General features: G+C 35.2%; 1 protein-coding gene across 7 annotated transcripts in view; it reads left to right on the top strand.

The window, feature by feature from the left end:
- The window catches only part of LOC121424649 (dynactin subunit 1-like), a 74,530-nt gene that overhangs the window by 36,627 nt on the left and 17,306 nt on the right, over positions 1–20,597 (top strand). For 6 of the 7 annotated variants that reach the window (XM_041620385.1, XM_041620380.1, XM_041620382.1 and 3 more), the window contains 4 exons: positions 959–1,042; positions 2,322–2,408; positions 5,341–5,443; positions 7,317–7,364. In XM_041620385.1, coding sequence (XP_041476319.1) covers positions 959–1,042; positions 2,322–2,408; positions 5,341–5,443; positions 7,317–7,364 — 322 coding nt within the window. The remainder of the gene's footprint in view (positions 1–958; positions 1,043–2,321; positions 2,409–5,340; positions 5,444–7,316; positions 7,365–20,597) is intronic. The other variant, XM_041620381.1, reaches the window with a different exon arrangement.

Below are 20,597 nucleotides of genomic sequence, written 5' to 3'. Positions count from 1 at the left end.
TACAGTGGTGTACCAACAACATCAAAATACAGGATTTTACCTATTAAAAGTCTGGGATAACAAAGATGTGATTGTGATGGAAATATTCGAATGGCATTATATCAGTTCTTTACTGTTATTACAATTCTAATTTTTATTCTGATTTATCAACAATATCCAAAATAAAAAGTAGCTGTATGTTTAGGGGGATCCTGAATTCCCATATTTCACAATCTGTGCACAGACCCTATGATGACATCACTCCTTGGTGCTAATCCTGAGGGATAGGTCTACAACAGTGTTCTTAACGCCCTGCATTAGTCTCCTTTTCTAAATGATTACAATGCTACATTTTCTCACTGCTAGTTCTACAGCTTAATCCTTAGTCTCCCTGAACTTGCGATTCTGTGTCCAGTTAAATATTAAAAAAAAAATTCCATTCCAACTCTCGCCGCGTGCTACCAAGGAAAGAGTTGTCAACCCCCAAGTAGAAAACTATGCCTCTCATTATAATGGATATTGGTGGTGCATATTATGAAATGCTTTAAAGCAGGTACAAACCTACAGCCTTTGTAGCATCACCTCTAAACCTTAACTACTAAAATCTGGCCAGGTTCCTTCCCCATAATGCAGCATTCTGAGTAGTGTAGTCTGGTAATACAGACCCACTTTAATGATAACATGCTAATTCACTACTTGATACATTCTTACTGCAATACTTATGCTACCAATTAGCTAAACAAGTAATTTCTTCTCAAATAACATTTTACTTTCTCTATGCAAATAAAATTAAAGGCTATTCATACTATTGATAGTTATCTCAAATGCTAGATTTAAGACCAACTGTTTATAACAAACAAACAATGAAAGACTGCACACAGCATTGGTCATTTCACCCCCCCCCCTCTATTGGTTTTCCAATTCATTCAGAGTGGTACATGTACATCATATTGCTATTTTTTATGCATCTTTTACGCAGGCCAATCAAGAGACGGCTGATTTCTCAATCTTGATGCGTGATATGGAGAGTACTAACACAGATCTCAAACAGTTCGCAAGAATGGTAAGAGCTTAGTTCCCTATCAGACCTTGCCCTAAGCCCAGAGTGAAGCCTAATGTAGGCCCGGATCAAGTTGGATTAGACACAAGGTCCTATATTCTGAGGTCTGGTTTAAACTTAGACCAGGGCTTAACTTTCCAGGTTTGCTTACAATGTTTGTATCTTTTGTTTACCTTTCTTACCCCTCAAATGGTGAAGAAAACAATTTTAGTTACTATTTCCTGACAATTATGAATGATTTGAGGGTTAAATGAGCTGAGAAGTTGAACTTGTAGCTGTTACAGATTAGTCTCACAGTTGGCTATCCATAGCTAAATTTAGACCAGAGTTCAAATTACAGTGGAGTTTTGAATACAGGCCTATACATGTAGTTTCAAGGGCCCGACCATTGAGCACAAATAATACCATACTTGAAATATATTATCCAACCATGCTTGATTTGTCACCATATTATACATGAAATAGAGGTAGAATTTCATATAACTTTGACTTCATTGAATTTTATCATACATATTTTCATCACTGATCTGATCAGTACTTTCCATTACACTGAATTACTGTTCAGTCAAAATATTATCAATCAAAATAATATCTTGCCCAATGGCCTGATGGTGACAAAGAAAAATGATATGTTTAATGTTTAAGTCTTGAAATCTTAGAAGTTTGTCCCCTGAACCCTTGTGGCAAGGTTTCTGTTAATGAAATTCTCACCATTGGTTACTGGTAACAACACTATTCTTATGTTATGGACATGTATGCTGTATCTCCAGGTGCTTTGTGACACACTCCTATTGATTTTTCCATAATTATCATCATCATCACCATCCTCCCCATCATTATTCTTATCAGCATCTTCACGAAAGCTATCCCCACTATTATCATCATTAACATCATCATTATCACAATCATCTCCATTACCATTGTCATCACTGTCATCGTTATCAACATCATGATCATTCACCATCACCACCATCAAACACTTCTGATGATGTGTCCATAGTTATCACTACCATCAATACCATTACCACAGTCATCATCATCACCATCATCACTTTCACCACCATCACCACCACCACCATCACCACCGCCAAGACCTCCATCATTACTACCACCTTCATCACCCCCACCTCCACCACCACCATACCACCATCCTCATCGTCGTTGTCGTCATCATCATTATCACCCTCATCACTCTTATCATCATCATCATCAATTATTACCATAAGAGAAAGGTTTCCGTAATTTATAATGTAACCTCTCACTGCCAATTGATGTTTTTCAGATTCGTCGACGTCTACCAAGCCAAGCTTTGGAGTCTACCATGGATGGTCCTAGTCCAGGCCCAACCTCAATCTCCTATGGTGTTGATGTAAGTCATAACATTTTCTTTCATTCCTTTGCGCATCAATCAATCATTCCTCGTTTCATACTCTGTCACAATTCATCCAGAGGTACGTAGGATGCATGATGAGAGTGGCCTAACTGAATACACTGTCCATTCTATCCTTAAAGGACAAGTCCACCCCAACAAAAACTTGATTTGAATAAAACGAGAAAAATTCAACAAGCATAACACTGAAAATTTCATCAAAATCGGATGTAAAATAAGAAAGTTATGACATTTCAAAGTTTCGCTTAATTTCACAAAAACAGTTATATGAACGAGCCAGCTACATCCAAATGAGAGAGTCGATGATGTCATTCACTCACTATTTCTTTTGTATTTTATTGTTTGAAATATGAAATATTTTGATTTTCTCGTCATTGTCATGTGAAATGAAGTTTCATTCCTCCCTGAACACATGGAATTCCATTATTTTAACATTTTGTGCTTCAGGCAAGGAGGTCCCAATCGTCAAATTCGTAAAAATTGAAATATTGTATAATTCAAACAATAAATAACAAAAGAAATAGTGAGTGACATCATCAACTCTCTCATTTGGATGTAACTGGCTCGTTCATATAACTATTTTGTTAAAAATAAGCGAAACTTTGAAAAGTCATTACTTTCTTATTTTACATCCGATTTTGATGAAATCTTCAGCATTGTGCTTGTCTGATTTTTCTCTATTGATTCAAATCAACATTTTTCTGAGGTGGACTTGACCTTTAAGCACATAGAAAAGACCTCAGTCCTCATACCCAGGTAACTTTATGTGCGTGTTTTTTGTAATTCTCTATGGTTTGAATAAAATATTTCATATTTCTTTTGCATCTATCGAAAATCAATGCAACCAGTTAAAATCTAATTTCTCTTCTGGATAGAGAAGTCCATATATTACATCTGCAGGTGAAGTGAAAATGACGTGCGGGCAAGCACTTCTCAAAGTCAATTGCCCGATCGGGCAAGTGGTTGTTGGGTCTTTTTTTCTGTACCGTACCTCGTTTTTCCATAAATCATCCAAAATCCACACTCAAAATCATGAATAACAATAAGCCTTAAAAAATAGCGAGTCGCGTAGTTTCAAATTCCGAAATTGCGTTATTTTTTCTGTACCACGTATTTCCATACACATGGTACCAGGTATGAAAAAAATCAACGCAATGTCCGGGAAACAGTTGAATGTAGTATAGGGGTCCATTATGAATACCACCATGTGCAATTTCTAATGCACATTTTCCCCCTTCCGATATCACAATTCTGTGATAAAAGAATTAGAATTACACAGGAAATAAATCACAGAGTCGAGTAACCTCGCCTTGGTGAGTTGTCATTCGGCTTTGCTTTTCAAAACGGCCTATTAACATCCAAAATAACTTGCCGTATTTGTTAATTATAACTTAAAATTCATTTGTTTCCCTTTTTGAGGGGATTAGGTAAATATCAGACAATAAATCATCAAACAAAGCTCCATCTATTTTACAAGGCCGGCGGGAGGCTCACGCACGTGCGCATACTAGCTAGCCAGTCTGAGCTCTGTCTCTCTGCCAGAGCTCTGGGGGACAATTCGCTCAGTAAAGGCCTCAAATATGGTGATTTTCTGTTTCAGACAGAGTTTACATTTCGGGTATATTATTCAAAACTTCCAATAAAGTTTGATGATTTCTTCAATGTCATGTATATTTAAGTTATTAATGAATACATTCTCACCGAATTTAGACTCCCCCATAGAGAAATGCAATTTTCGTAGAAGTCTGCGTTTTCAAAGAACTTCAGGAAAAGTTAGGGTATGTGGGCCTTTATTACATGGCCGAGTACAGGTTATTGTACTGGAATAGGCGAAGTAGAAATTAGATATTGAATTCATTTATATCAAAGTTCAACTCACAGTCACACCCACACCCAAGATTCTAAGCATATAGTGAAAAAATTACTTAAAAATCATACAATATTAAACAATGTTAGTAATAATTCATTAATAAGTGAACAGGTATTCCTCAAAATAGAAAAAAAGTAGCATGTGAAAACATGTAGATAAAAATTATTGACAGAGTGCAACATCATAAAATGATGAAGTAAAGACTTGATGGTTTCCAACTAATTAAGAGCTGAACAATAAAGAGCTGAACATTTTTCACTGGCTTTCTTTATAGTTTCCAACTACGGTAAATGAAAGCAATTCTAAGGAAATATGGTAAGCAGTTAGCCATTTCGTGGATTTAAAGATGCAAAATATGAAATATTAGCAACTTTTGTTGAAGGGTTTTTTAAAACCTTAAATGCCCATAAAATATCGATTTTTTTTTCTCTCCAAAATAAACGTTAAGACTCAAGCCTACGTTGCTGAAAATATCCTTTTTAATGTGTTCTTTTATACTGGACATGATTCTCAATTGTTATTTTGTATACCTTAATAAAAATAAGAGTAGTGCCGTCATAATGAAAAAAATATTTAAAAAATCGGGCAAGCAGTTTTTTCTATCGGGCAAGCAAATTTTTTCATCACTTGCCCAACAGGGCAAGTGACGAAAAAAAATTTTGTAGAGGCCTGCATCTGTAGCATATTTGTTTGAATTAATCATTTAGATGTTTTGTTTTTTTTGTTTCAAAAGTAAAATCCGAGTTGCATATGGCTTGGGACTTGATAACTTTATTTCAGGGCCACCTAATGTAAAAGTTCAACAGTTCAATCTATTGTTATTCCATATAAATCCATGGGAAACAATGCTCAAAGGGATACAAATGATTGCAAACATTGATTACACTGCTTTATGGTTCAGCCCTGAGTACAATATGTCTATCACAAAAAGAATTTTTAATTAAAAAAAAAAAAAAAATCACATAGAAGAGGATCAGTACATACACTTATTTTTTTATAAACATGTTTTCATGGTGTTACTCTGATCATTGTTTATTGCAGGTTCAAAACTCGCTTTATGAGAGTGCTGATCTTATGATGAAGGTGGTAACCGCTTTGAAGGACTGTGGACACCATGCCATGAAGCATGCTAGCTCTCTTGCTGGTAAGGTTATCACTTTGACAATGTTAGATTAGGTGACTGATGTGGTTGATGGCCTATTGAGTTCTGGTTTTGACTGGCTGTGACTGGTTCTGACTGGTAAATTTAATGGTTAGTGCTGGTTATTACTGGTATGTGATTTATTGTATCTGCTGCGAAGGACTGCGGACACCACCTCTTGAACCATGCCAGCCTTCCTTCAGGTCAAGTTATATTACATGTATCTCTTTGAAAATAAAAGAGTGACTTGGGTGACCAATGGGCTGGATGATGTGCTGGTCTCTTGAGATCTGGTTGTGACCGGTTCTTACTGGTTGTTACTGGTCACTGCTGGTATGTGATTGATTATAACTGCTTTGAAGGACTACAAACAGCATGCCATGAAGTATGCTAGCTCCCTTGCAGGTAAGGTTTTACATTATCTCTTTGAAAAGATTGGCTTGGGTGACCAAATGTTTAATGTGGTGGTGACCTACTGAGATCTGATTTTGACTGGTTGTTGAATGTTTGGTTTTCATCATTGCTGGTTTGATATTGATTTTAACCATTTGAAGGACTATGGACACCATGTCTTGAAGGAAATAGCTCTTTCAAGGATGTTTTTTCCCTGGATTTAGTGATGAGTAGAGCTTTGGTAACCAATGTGCAGGGTGATTTGTTGACTGGTGGAGGTCTGGTTTTGATTGGTTGTGTATTGTTTGATAGATGGTATTGCCCGTACGTGATCTGCTGTACATGTATGCTCTGAAGGGCCTTGGTCACCATGTCCTAAAGCATGCCTGATCTCAAATTGATAAGGTTATACACTGCGGTCCATATTCTGAAGTCGGGTTAAATTTAGACTTGGTCTTGAGTTGTGGTTTAACTATGAAAATGGATAAATATGTATAAAAGATCTCTTAAAGTACAGGTTCAATTTATCATCTCATTTGATGCTGGAACCACTCAGATTTGGGGCCTATTTCATAAATCTTGTTTTAATCTTAAAATTGCAACAACAGTTATAAGCTACTGAAATCATTCAATTTGATTGGCTGATAGTAAAGTTGTTATAGAAATTCTGCATTTATTATGATAACAAGTCTTTATGAAACAGGACCTTGTCTTGGAATGATGACTCAAATTGGTTTGATTTTTTCCCCATTAAAGCATAAGAAAAGATATATGTAAGAAATACAGTGTAAACAAAATGTTGACATTTTCAGCTTCCCATAACTTTAGCACATAGTTAGTTAGATCGGGGTCTAAGTTAAACTGGACTTCAGAATACGGGCCTGAAGGTGTATCCCACAATGCTGTATGAGCTGATATCTATAGTGGTCCAACACTAGAATCCTCTAACACAGAGCTTAGTAACCGATCAATTGATTGTATAATTGATTTCTAGGATTGTTTGTATACTCTGGTTCATGCAATCAATCATAAAAAAATTGTTCCTACTATCAATTCCTAAGTATTGTGTTGTAGGATTCTGAATTATGAAAATGCTTAGGTGATTTCTGTTGATGATGTACAGAATAAGCAGTGTGATGTGGTGTCTCTGGAACATGGTCATTGATACTGTTTATATTTTGCTACATGTACATGATTCATTGTATCTGTATTGAGAGACCTGCCAGTCCACAAGGTAGATATTAACAGCCTGGGATGTCAAGCTGTGCCAGTGTACCTTGTTAGTACTGAATGATACTGGTTATAACTGGTTTCTTGGCCAGTTTTTCCGGTATCTTACATGCCATGTACCAGCAATATGCATTCATAATTGCTCAGAATAGCCACAAGAGACATTAATTTTTTGTTAAAAAGATGAATATACATGTACTTGCATGGATCTTTTCAAAGTATGTGTAAGAGGATTGAATTTGATTGTACACAGACGAGGCAGTGAAGAACAAAAACAAGTCCGATGAAGAGGAGGCCAAAGGTCGGATAAGTAGCCAATCAGAGCATTCTTTGCATCATGGAATGTTGGCATGCGTACCTTATTAACCAATCACCTTCCACCTATCATATGATTGAATGATTTATGCTCTGGTGACCATTCCTTAGGGTGAATAATGGATATTTGCTAAAAGTCAAACTAAAATTAGATTCGACACTACCCTTCTAACCCTTACCATACGTGAATCATCATCTTTACAGTCATTTAAATACAATCTTAAAAAGCATCTCAGGTTGATTGATAATTAAGGTTTTCGATGGCACCCGCTACTTTGCAAAATCTATGTATATGAATGTTTGAAATAATCTCTCTAATTTTACAATGTCCATTATTGATGTATTCGCAATTCTGCTTACATTTTCTTGCATATATTATGTCATTTTGAATGTTTTTATCTGTAAATATTTTTTTTTTACCTTCTTGTGTATAGGGGCCCCATGGGAGATCAACTGATGTTGAATGGGCTACCACTTGTTGAATAAACAAACAAACAAACCAGAATGGTTTGCATAAAAGTTACCATCATGGTAATTTACTTTGTCTCAACTTTTTCTCAATCTCAACTTGAATAATGAAATCAAAACCTAATCATGTCATTGACACTCTTAACCTTTGTCTGAATTTGAAACACAATTTCAGTCATAATTCTAGTCTGATCTTGAAAATTATGTTTAGATCAGACTCATATCTGCCAACAAGTAAGATACTTTTAAAGCAAAATTCATATATTAAGGACGTGCAGTATACTTTTAGTTTGTAAAGATATTTTTGTTTGTGTAAGATTTTTCATTTTTAAATGCTGACAGGTGCATTTATGAGATCTAACTGTGTATCTGAAACACCAAAATTCAGTTGTAAACCCTTTGGAGTGAAAGTTTAATTTTGATTTTCAATGTCTATTTGTGTCAAAATGAGAAATGAATCCTGGAGGAAATGTTCATCAGAGCAAAGGTCATGTCAACTATCCATACAGATACCAGAGCCGCTAACACTAACCCCTTTTTACAAGCTCTTTTTCTCTTAATAGTTCAGTCAGTCTTTACAAAGTGATGTATGTTAAAATTATATTGTACTCTAGGAAATTTGTCTAATTTTATATTCATTGGTTACAAATACATTTCAATTTTTGTAATTGAAAAATGTTAGTCAAGGCTTGTTTACTTTCTTTAAAATTCCAGTATTGTATCGATAGATACATCAGATTTTTTTAAAACAGTTGCTAGAATTTTGATTATCTTTTAGTTTTGCATGATTTTATTTTAGGCTTCTTTTATTTTTGTTTGATTTGCTTTTAAATGAAATAGTAATTCAAAAGATTAAAATCAATCTTGATTGACTCAGAAATCTGGGCTTTATGATTTTGTTATGTTATCATTTCAAATTGTGCAATTATAGATTTGAGATCTTGATAAAAGATTGACGTCACATTTTTGATTTGGGTTTTATTTTCTTATTAAAATGCTTAACCCTAATTCTCCCGGGGGGACAATTTTCGCAATATATCTGCTGCGCAATATTTTCTGACCTCGCCGCTTGCTGACTTTTTACTTTCAAGTCTCGCGCAAATTTTGAGACCAAATTTGTGACGCCCGGGTACGCGGTTACGACAATACGCAACATTATGTAAGTGCATGTCAGACCCAAAATTGCTCAAAAACGTGATTTCATGTACAAATCTGATGCAAATTGTGTATTTAGCCAAAATTCATAAATGTATCATTATTTCTACTTTTACTGATTAAACTTAATTAATTTTGCCTTGTTTATGATCAGAATTAAGTCTGGAACGATTTTTATCGAAAAAACAAAAAGTAAAAAAACAAAGAAATACATAAGAAATAAAAAAAAACAATAAAATACATAAGAAATCGGTCTTCATACCAGAATATTTTTCACTCACAATTGTTAGAGGCTATAAAGAATATTTTCACCCAAAAATAGCATATCTAGGAGCTTTATTTACTGAATCAGAGCAAAAAGTACGTTTTCATGAATAAATTAGCATAATTAATTCATATAAAATAAAAATATATGAATTCAGTGAAATTTAGATGCAACTATACGTCATTCTCTACCATCATGCAAGTTTTCATTGTGATCGCGTGATCCGCGGCCGAGATCTTAAGGGGGGCCATAATGACCCCTTCCCCCGGGAATGACAAAAATCAAAATACCCCGGGAGATTTAGGGCTAATACAGTTTATTATTATTAGATATGGATACACATTCAAATTGGACAACAAACTTGCAAAATGTATACTTTGGAATAGATGAGATTGACTTACAAATGTACTGAATTTAATATTTCCTGCTAGTGCTGAATTGGTTCCATATGGAGTTAAGCATTGTCACTCACAAAGCAGCAAATGACAGATATCAATCAACTATTTCAATATTCTGTGGTCCTATTTGAGAAAAAAAATGACCAGGGGGCTGTTTCATAAAGCTGTTAATAAGTTGAGAGCGACTTAAAGAACGACTGGTGAACTTTTCTTACGCGCTAAAGGATCGCCAATGCAATGGTGTATACCATTTACTACAAGAAAGGATCACAGTCGTTCTTAACTTACTAACAGCTTTATGAAACATCCACCAGGTAACTCCCATGATAAATAATAATATGATAGCAAACATGATATATACAGCTCATGTATTCTGCATACTATATCTGGTTTGCAAAGGTGCAACCTGCCACTCTGCATAAAGAAAAATATCGGGCGGGGAAATGATTAATCAGTTTAATAGAGGCAATAGGGATGACATTTAAACTGCTTGGTATGGTGTTGGCAGATATGACAAGAACATTTTTATTTGTTATTTACAAAACTATTTTTGTATTAAAATATGTATTTCTTCAGATATCAAGACAACTTGATAAACAATGAAATACAGTATTTGATTTGCTGTTTAGATTTCATATATTTGTGTGGAATCGACTTAAGCGATTGGTTTGAAGAAGTAAAAAAAAAAGCCAGCAAACTCTACATGTAGTTACATGTACTTCCCAGACTTATTTTTCTCTATCTCTATCTCTCTCTCTCTCTTCCTTTTTTGAGGAGGTTAGCTTTAGTGTAAACTACATGTACACTATAAGTATTTTTGAGTAGCTCTGGAAACAATCGCCCGAATTCACAAAGGAGGTCTTTAAAACCATCAGTGAACCCATGGTTTATGCAGATTTTCTGTATATATTACACTTATTTACTGTGTAGGTTAAAAAATGTTGAATGCTGATGCGCGCTTTTGTCACAGTGCCCCCATTTTACACCTGTTGCCGTGGTTAAGTACGCTATTTTGTTCACAAGTCCACTGTTTGAAGAATGGATTCTTTAATTCAAAACAGTGGACTCATGAATAAAATAGCGTACTAACCATGGCAACAGGTGTCAATCTGGACATTTTCTAATAATATACACAGTAAATAAGCATAATTCATACAGGAAATCTGCATAAACCATGGGTTCAACCGATGGTTTTAAAAGCCAACTTTGTGAATTCAGGCCATTATGACAATATGAAATGCTACATGTTTCTAAAGTAGAATACAATTGTGAGCATGCAGATGGCTGCCAAGGAGTAACACCACCCCCCCCCCCCCCCCCCGCCCCCATCTCCATTTCAATTGTAAAAAAGAAAAGAAAAAAATACACTTATAAAGTGTACTTTGGAAGTCACTGTCATTATTTTTTTTCTCCAGAACTGAAGTGAGAGATGTCAGTTGTCTACACTACTCATGTTTATTGTTACCACATTAGTCTCTTTATAAATCATGTACACTTTTTACCTTTGATAATTAATAGCATTTATTTTTTTTTAAATGCATGTAAAACCTGGATTTTCATAGAGCAATCAGGAGCTTGAATTACACATTGGAATCATCTGTTCAATTTCTATAAGATATATTACCCATTTTCATCAGAATTAAATTGGTGTCTTAATAGTCCACATTAAGTAAGGTTTACTAAGCTTATTTACAGGACAAGTTAAAGGGTTGGTCCAGGCTGAAAGTCTTTATAGCATAATACACAGTAGAACTCACTGAGCAAAACGCTGAAAGTTTCATCAAAATCGGATAACAAATAATAAAGTTATTGAAGTTTAAAGTTTAGTAATATTTTGTGGAAACAGTCGTCATGAATATTAATTAGGCGAGCTGATGATGTCACATCTCCACTTTCCGTTTTCTTATGTTATTACATAAAATCATATTTTTTTCATTATTTTATACTTGTGTGAATAAAATGTCTCCCTTATAATGAAATAAGTTACAGCAATAAATATCTAATGCACTAAATCTTAATCAGTTGTCAATCCAATTTTTCTAGTTCTTGGAGGAAAATATTTGAATAAACCTAATTTCATATAATAAAATACAAAAGAACAAGTGGAGACGTGACATCATCTGCCCACCTAATGAATATTCATGGCGACTGTTTTTACAAAATATTACTAAACTTTGAAATTCAATAACTTTGCTATTTGATGTCCGATTTTCGGCATTTTGCTTAGTGAATTCTGCTTTATTTATTAAGCTATAAATACTTTCAGCCTGGACCACCCCTTTAACATTTTGCCAGCTGTTGTAATTATTGAGATACATTACATGTGTTTTAATATTATTATCTTGTTTTATGCAATTACATGTAATCTGATATGTGAGAATAATCAAATTTCCAGTATAAACACAAAATGTACAAATCATTTTATGAAGTTAATTGCAGGGCATTTATATAGTAAATGTCCTGAACACAAAATTGAGTCTGTGCAGCTTAAGTATAAAGTATTAATGCCTAATCATACATGTAAATGTGTGATTATGGTTTGGAAACAGTATAAATTGATGGATCTATTTGTTACAAAATGGTAATCTCTCACATTATCTTGGTTCTGGATTTCAAAGTAACGATATTGGCTTCTTTCCTTCCCCCAGTTTTAATTACCTGAAATTGGTATTAGGAATGCAATGTTACTATACAATTGTACATAAGCTTGTGAGAGCATGCTATTCTTGAATATGGTAATGTGTACCGTTCTCTAAAATTTGTAAGAATGCTATTTGGGGAAATCTACTAAATACATGCATAGACCAGGGCTCCATAACACAAAGAATAGCGATTAATCATACTCTTGATTTTCACGACTGATTGTACATTGTAGTCAATGGAATCAATCGTAGAAAAATAATCTACGATCATTGCTAAGCTTTGTGTTACAGGCCCCTGATGGCCTAATGCAGTGGAGGGGATGTGAGCATTTTCCAAGTGATATCAAAACTCCATCGTTTTTATCTCTATTGTAAGAAATAGACTTTGGATTGCACAGAAAAAATTGCACAACTTTGTGCAATTCAAAAAGGTTTTCACAACCCTTGATTAATACAATTACATGTACCTGCTTGAAGTTATATGTATCTGCTATAAGTACCTTGAATTGCTTTTTGAAACCTTAATTAATAATAATAATAATAGGTCCATTTATATAGCGCAGCTACTATGTGCATATACTCTACTTCGCTTTGATAATTGGTATCATATTATTCTATATATTATTCATATAATTCTACCTAAAGAATAGGTGATAGATGTACACATCATTCAGATCAAGAGACTATGAACTTACAACAAAAAAACACATGAAATTTGGTCAATACATGTACATATGAACAGAATGATGGCCTTTCTGGAAAATTGTTTTGATAAACAAAATGTAAATGTTAGGTTCTCTCAAAATTATTGAAATGAATTGGGTCATACCATCTTTCATAATGTAATAGTATATATAAAATGTAATATTTAGATAGTTGCCCGCCTTGATATAAAAATAAGATACAGCATATCTCTCAAAGTTATATGCGAAATAAAAAAAATTGGGGTAGTAATATTTGTGCTTTGTATCATGTAAAATGTAAATCCAGCTTTTGTCATAACTATCATTTTTGGTATTGAAAATACAGTTTAGGCTTTTAAAAGAATGTGGAATGTTAAACAATATTTGGGGAGAGTATGACATGGGGGGGTGGTAGGGGTGACGATGGGAGCTGGGGCATGGGGTCGAGGGATAAAGGGGGTGGGGGTGACAGGTTAAAATGAAAATGAACTTTTGATATCAATGTATTCCTCCCCTGCATGTTGATTGCAGTATTTAAGTTTGTTTTGTTTTTTATTTGGAAATGGACTTGCAATGCATGATTTATGTCCCAGATTATAGTTACAATTGCTTTTATTTTGTTGTATGTTATGTTATAATTTTTTGTTTACTATAGTTTTATTTCTGGTATTCATTCAGAAAATGCTCACTTTCGTGAAACATTTCCTGAATTAATTGTTGAGTTCTATAGATGTTTATTTGATTGATGTTTCGTTCTTTTCTACATCATTTCATGATTTATCTATATGTTATGAATAGGTTTTGAATTACCCTGTTCTGTTTCATTTATTTTTCTTAAAGTAATACAGAAGTACTAACATGTAGTCATAACTATTATGGAGATTATATTTGATTATTTGAAATTGAGAACTGAGCATTATTACTTGGAAAATTAACATTTCCCAAATGATACTTAATTCAAACAAATCTCATAGTGTTTTATTCTCTTGAAGCTTGCATAAAACTCACCCAATATTTCAACAAATTATGCTAGATCTGACTTTTCGTTTACTCATGAATAGCAGTATCTTCATGCATAAAGCCTGTTTGTAGCAGGAGGATCGTGAGAAATGATTTTGCAGTGAGAAACCAACAAATGCAAGAGGTTTTTGCATGGCCCAGGCATATCTAGGCCAAGTTTTGGTTCATTGAATGTAATATTCCCCATGCTGTCCAAGCCTCGGGCAAATGATCGGTAAAAGGGATGGAGGATGAAATTAGAGTGATCAAAAAACAAGATCCTCCATCTCTCTCTTGCTGATGCATTTATGCGAGATTCACTCACTTCACTTCATTCCATGGCACACTTCTGGGAGTTGGGTTTCAACACCCCTCTCCTCTGTCATGGATCGACCCAGCTGTGAAGCTTGTCTTTGTATGAAATACAACTTTGATGGATAGTTCAATCTCTCGTAGGGGTGTTTGTGATTTGATGAGGGAGGGACTTATTGCATGTTATTGACCTGTACATGTACCTTCTCTCACTGCTCTCCTTTTCTTCTCTACTTTATTTTTCTCACTATTTTTTCTCATTTTTTGTCTGTGATTTAAAGCCTCTCTATGTCCAGACACCCAGAGGAAATGGAATATCTCAAGCATAGGATTAGCTCTACTCTATGGCTTATTAATTGTCTCGAAGTTATTATATCAACCAAATTTTCTCTATTTTTGAGCGCTCTCGTATTTTGCTTTTTTCAAGGGAGTATAAATATCGATGTAACCTTCTTTTAGATTAGCAAACTTTTGTCACTTATGTGTTACTCAGATATTTGGGATCAATTTGGGTTTTTTTTTTTGGGGGGGGGGGTGGTTTAAGTAGGCTCCAGGGATTTCTTTGATGAAAATGAAAACAAAAGAAAATTTAAACTTTTAGGAAAATGTCAGTCCACGAGCTATAGGTGATGGTCAGAATATTATGAAGTCATGATTAATCAAATCATTTTAAAGACCATGAGTTGCACAGAATTGTTGCAATGATGTAGGCATACACAGTGCTCGTTAAATTTAAATATAAAGCGTTAGTTTCTTCAGGCATTCTGGAGCGTACTTGGAAATGCTTAATTTTATTCATAATCTAGTTTTTTTTCTCCAAAACATGGTCTGTTTTGACCAATCTTGATGTCCTGGGCTAGGGAGCATTTTAACAAAAGATCAGTCAGTGATTTCCACTGACTCGTTGCTGTTCTCAGCCAATCAGATAGAAGCATTTCAGTAGCTTATAACAATTGTCAGTGAAAAACCATTGACTTCTTGTTTCATGAAATACTACCTTGATATGATCATGAATATTGATGCCATGATCATACACAGGGTCATGTCTTGTGTAGATGGATGGATAGTCAGTCTGCTTCATAACTAATTCATTGCCTTTAGGCAGTACATGACGAGGACATGGTGAAGAGAATTATTGTAGTTAATACAGTGATGGGCTAGAATTATTCAACCACCCCTCTAACATGAAATGGATTACCCCTCTTTCAGCAATTCATATCTGATTTTTTTTCTATTTTTTCCCCATATCTTGCAGTATTGTGGTAAGATTTCACCCCCTAATACCAGATATGGGAGGAAAAGTACATGAACATCCTCAATTAGTAGGGTTATTTTTAGCATTAAGGATAAACTTAAGGAGAAAATTGACAAATATCTAATAGAGTGGATGTTTATTTCGGGTTTTTACGGATATGTATCATTTTGAAATGATCTTTTACGTCTGGGACCAACCTTTTACATCACATTCCAAAAGGACTCAATGTCAGGCTAAGGGGCAATGATTGCCTTGGTTGGGGTTTGAACCCTGGACTTGCCTGTGCTTAATCACCCAACTTGGACCACATGGTAATGGGTAGCGGCTGCTAAGCTAAAGGAGACAATTTACCTCTGTCGGAAAGATGTATGTTGTTTTCTAACTTATTTTGAAAGCAAAATGAGACTGGAAATGACTCAGATATTTACCCCATCATGTTAAAATAGAATGGAATATATATATTTGAATAATTTTTTAGAAGGGTTGATATCAAGAAAGTGTTATCTGATTCCAACAGGAGTTGGCTATATTTACTCTTACAAAAACAAGTTGCCTCCATGTAAGAATTTTTTATCTGAACAGGAAACGATATTGGGATTTCTTGTGGCCGCGCTTAACTTTGTGACAAGTCTGAAAAATAAGAGAAAAGGCACTGGTGTTCGGTTTCACCACCGATCAGCCCCGCGAGCAAAAGCAACCGCCTGGCCCAGCAAAAACAACCAAACAACATCACCATATTTCGGAGAAGAGAAAGTGAGAAATGCAAATTAGAACAGGAGATATTGATAGAGGGATAGACTGATTAAGTGTGTGTTTGTGAGAGAGAGAGAGAGGGAGAGAAGGGGAAGAGAAAGAAGTAAGAATGAAAGAAACAAGTAGGATAGACAGAATATTGTACAGTTGTTATGGAGAATAGTTATTTCTGGGAAGGAGAAAAGTAGGGCAAGGTTTAGATTGCATGCTGTGGTTCAAGGAGGATAAATGAAAAAAAAAGAAGAGAGAAGAGTGGAAAAAGAGGAAGAAAAGAGTGAGTAATTGAGTGAGAAGTTGAGAACCATCCTAAAGGAGCTTAGCATAATCTATAAGACAGGATAGGGTTTGCTTATTTCCTTTAGATTTTAAGAGAGAGATAAAGAGAGAGAGCTGAAAAACATGTTTTTGTCAAGAACTGGGGGGGGGGAGGATACATCTCTTCTCTCTGCATCCTTGTCCGTCTGGGTTTGTTGCTCTGGAGGAGCTGCCGGTCTGCGGCGTCACTCGATGTCACGCCGCACTCATCCTCGTTCTTTGAACTCGGCCAGAGTGCAATTGCCGGACATTGGTTGAGGCAGTCGGTAACGAACCCCCGTATCTGCGGTGAGGACAGTTCAGTGTTCTGAGTTTGATGTCAGTGCCCGGTCTCGGCGAGATGAGCGCACTCTCTTCCCCTTCTTTCGAGTCCACGCCAGCATGGCCGGTTGTTCGATACTTGTGATTTAAGACCTGATTTTTAATGAACTTATTAGGTTACCAGACTGCGTAGACACGTGTAGGGGTGTAACAAGTGCTCAAGAAAGGAAGGGTGACAACCAGTGATGTCAAGTCCACCATTGCCTGTTAATCAATGCCCCCAAGAAGGGATGGGTGATTCCATTTTCTCCTTTGAGATAAGTGCACTCTCTGCATTGATTTGTCTCCACCTGTTACTCAATTCTAATGATTTAAGTTCTGATTTTTTTTTATGAACATTAGGAATTAGGATTTCAGACTATGCAGTATGGACAGGGGTGAAGGGGGTAACAAGTTCTAGAGAAGGAAGGGGTGCTGCTCCCCCACCTAGAGATGTGTGCCCTCTTCCCTTCTTTCTAGCCCACACTATCGCCTGTTGCTCAATACTTGTGTGCTTATGCCCGATTGTTAATGAACTTATTAGTTTTCCAGACTTCCGTGTAAGGGTGTAACAAGTGTCCAAGAAGAAAGGGGTGTTGTTCCCCTCTCCCTTTTATAGATGAATTCACTCTTCCTTGATTTTTAGTTCACAAAATGCATCTTGGTCAATTTGAATGAACATATTAGGATTTCAGACAAGTCCCTCCTAAAGTAGGGTCTGGTGACTCTGGATGTAACAAGTGTTGGGAGATGGGGGGATGCCCCCCTCAATACTTCGGAGTTAAGGCCTTTTTGAATGGATTTATCAGGTTTCCAGACAATGCAGTGTGGACAGGTTTAAGGATGTACAGTGCCAAAGAATTGAAGGGTGTGGTCTCCCCCCTCCCCTTCCCCAAACTCTTGAGATAATGGCATTCTTGTGATTTCAAGTCCAATGTCGCCTTGTGCTCAGTGCTCTTGATTTAAGACCTGGTAAGGAAGGGGGAAGAGGGGTGGGGGTGCAACAAATGACCATCTGAAAGAGGGTTGAAAGTTTGTTCCGCAGGGGTGTGGGGAGCAGATGGCCAGCTGAAGAGGAGTCCTTAGTTTTCATCTGCTGTTGCCATCAGCACACCTGGGTCCCGGAACACAAAGGTTACTGATTGATCATACACTTGATTTTCATGCTTGATTGTACATTGTAGTCAATGGAATCAATCGTAGAGTGTGTTCTATGATCATTGCTATTGAAGCTTTGTGTTACGGGCCCCTGGATCTAATGAAAAAGATGTGTTTTTAATGGGCGGCTCTAGATCACTTTGTGTTATGGTGCAAAGATGGAAAAAAATCATTTCAAGTAACTGTATTGAAATTTTTATCAAAAAGTGGTCTTACACACCAGCCTAGCACAAGTAAAACTTGCTACTGGTAAATCAAACTAATTTTTTTATTATTATTATTAGGTTTGGTTATAGATTTACCATGCCCCCCCCAAAAAAAAAATAAATAAATAATAAAATAAAGGAAAGTAAGTTTGTGAACAGTGACACCTTTTGCTTTGGTTTTTTCAAGTTTGCCACAAGAGCCAGAAGGGTATGGAAATAAACAATGATGTTAACATCCTTATTTGCTTCTCAGCAAGCAACATCATTTCTGGACTGGTCCACTTTAATGAGGAAATTGAATCATGGGACTGTGTCCTTGGTTGCAATTTTTCAGAGTTTCAGAAGCGGTATCCCAACCGTTTAACAAGTAAATTGTGGTAATCACCCCGCTGTGGGTATAGGTCTGCCAGGCATTCATGACTTATTTTACCAATGCCATGTCCCTGCATGATAACTCTTGATTCACACCCCTCTTTTTATAATGACCCAGTCCTTATTACAGAGCAGTGCAAGCAGATTTTGATGTTTCCAAGGAATTATTTAGAGAATCAATACCATAATGTACACTTCAGATGCTTTTTATTTTTCTTATTTATCGGACTATTGCACTGTTTTTTTTTCTTTCTATAAAGTTAGATAATGTTGGATTGTTATCTAGTGATTTTACTCTGTTGTATGTAATTGGAAAGAATTGTTATTTCTATCAAAATATGATGTAGGCCTACATGTATTACCATATTTATGCCAAATTTATACTCGAGTAGAGAAAAAAATCTTATAAAAGTTTACCTCATTAGCCTAAGTCTTGATATATTTGTCAAGCGTAACTTCTTTTAGCATGATAAACGTGTAATCAAAAGCACAATTTACTTTTAATGGAAAACAAAATAAAAAGTGGCAATTTAATCGAAATTACTTTGTCAATTCTGTTTCTAAATGAAACAGCTGGAAAACTGTCATGCACTTTATGCCCTGTAACATAAAGCTTAGCAATTGATCATTGGGTTGATTTCTACAAGTGATTGCATTGATTGTGTTTATGATCAATCGTAAGATGAACCCCATGATCAATCACACTGCTCTGTGATACAGGGCCCTAATTATTCATGGACAAAGAATGCTGTATACTAACTACATATATCCACTATGGCATTAATGGTCATATTGTACAGCTCGCTACAATGCATTTTATGATTGCAATATTATGATAATATCAGTTAACTTTGCAATTAAAATATCACTTTTGCCCATTATTGCATTATTTATTAGCTGCACATAACAGATGCTGGTTGCTAGTAATGTATTCATGATGGGGTTTGCTAATTTACAGGCAATAACTGCAATGATATATATTTGCACACACTTTAGTACTTTGTAAGATGCAATATAATGTTGATAAGTATTTGCACATACATGTACCTTTCAGCTTAATGGTAAATGATTTACATACCTTGTGTATCATTACAGAATGAAATTATTGGAAGTTGAACAAAGTTATCAAGACTTAGAATTTAATCCATTACCTTTCATTAGGTTTGAAACCAGTTTCTGAAATTTTGCCAAATTCAGATTTTATTTTTAATTATTTAATGAAAATTATAATACTTGATAAATGTATGAGATTTATATTTTCACTTGTTTTACACTTAATATGTAGTATTCTTTTCTGTTTGTATTATCTCTTTAAGGTTGTCATGTAGCCCCCCCAAAAAAAAAAAAAAAGAACAAATAAATAAATAAAAAATAAATAAAGTAAATAAATCAATAAAAAATAACTAATGAAAAATAGAAGAAAATACAAAAATAAAATGTTTTCCAAACAAACACAGGAAAAGCCATGGATCAATTTTTTTTGGGGGGGTGGGAATGTGAAATACATACATGTATATGTAGATCTTTTATATAGAGGTAAAAAAATGATGAAAATATAAAGAATATTGATGACAAGTATGATTGATCTGCACTTTTTTGGTGGGGCGCAATCAAATTTAAATGAAGGAACAAAATTTTCCAGGTTTTACTAGGGTCAGTCAGGTATAATCCATCAAATATATATTTTTCCCTTTCTCTCCCCTGGAAGTTCAATCTACATCCTACCAATCCCCTTTAGTCTTTCTCTTTCTCTCTTTTATCAATCCTATTTTTCCCTTTAAAAAAAGAGAAAGATTTTATATGTACTCCTGTAATACTTACCACACAAGGTTCATACAGTATAACACAGTCTGTTCATTGAAAAAAAAGGATCTGAGTAAATCGCAATGTCCTGACTGGGTTGTGAACCCAGGACCCTGGCTTGCATGTTCAGTATGC

The sequence above is a fragment of the Lytechinus variegatus genome, chromosome 12 (genome assembly GCF_018143015.1).
Source record: "Lytechinus variegatus isolate NC3 chromosome 12, Lvar_3.0, whole genome shotgun sequence".
Lineage (NCBI taxonomy): Eukaryota > Metazoa > Echinodermata > Echinoidea > Temnopleuroida > Toxopneustidae > Lytechinus > Lytechinus variegatus.
This window is presented reverse-complemented; position numbering and strand designations above follow the sequence as displayed.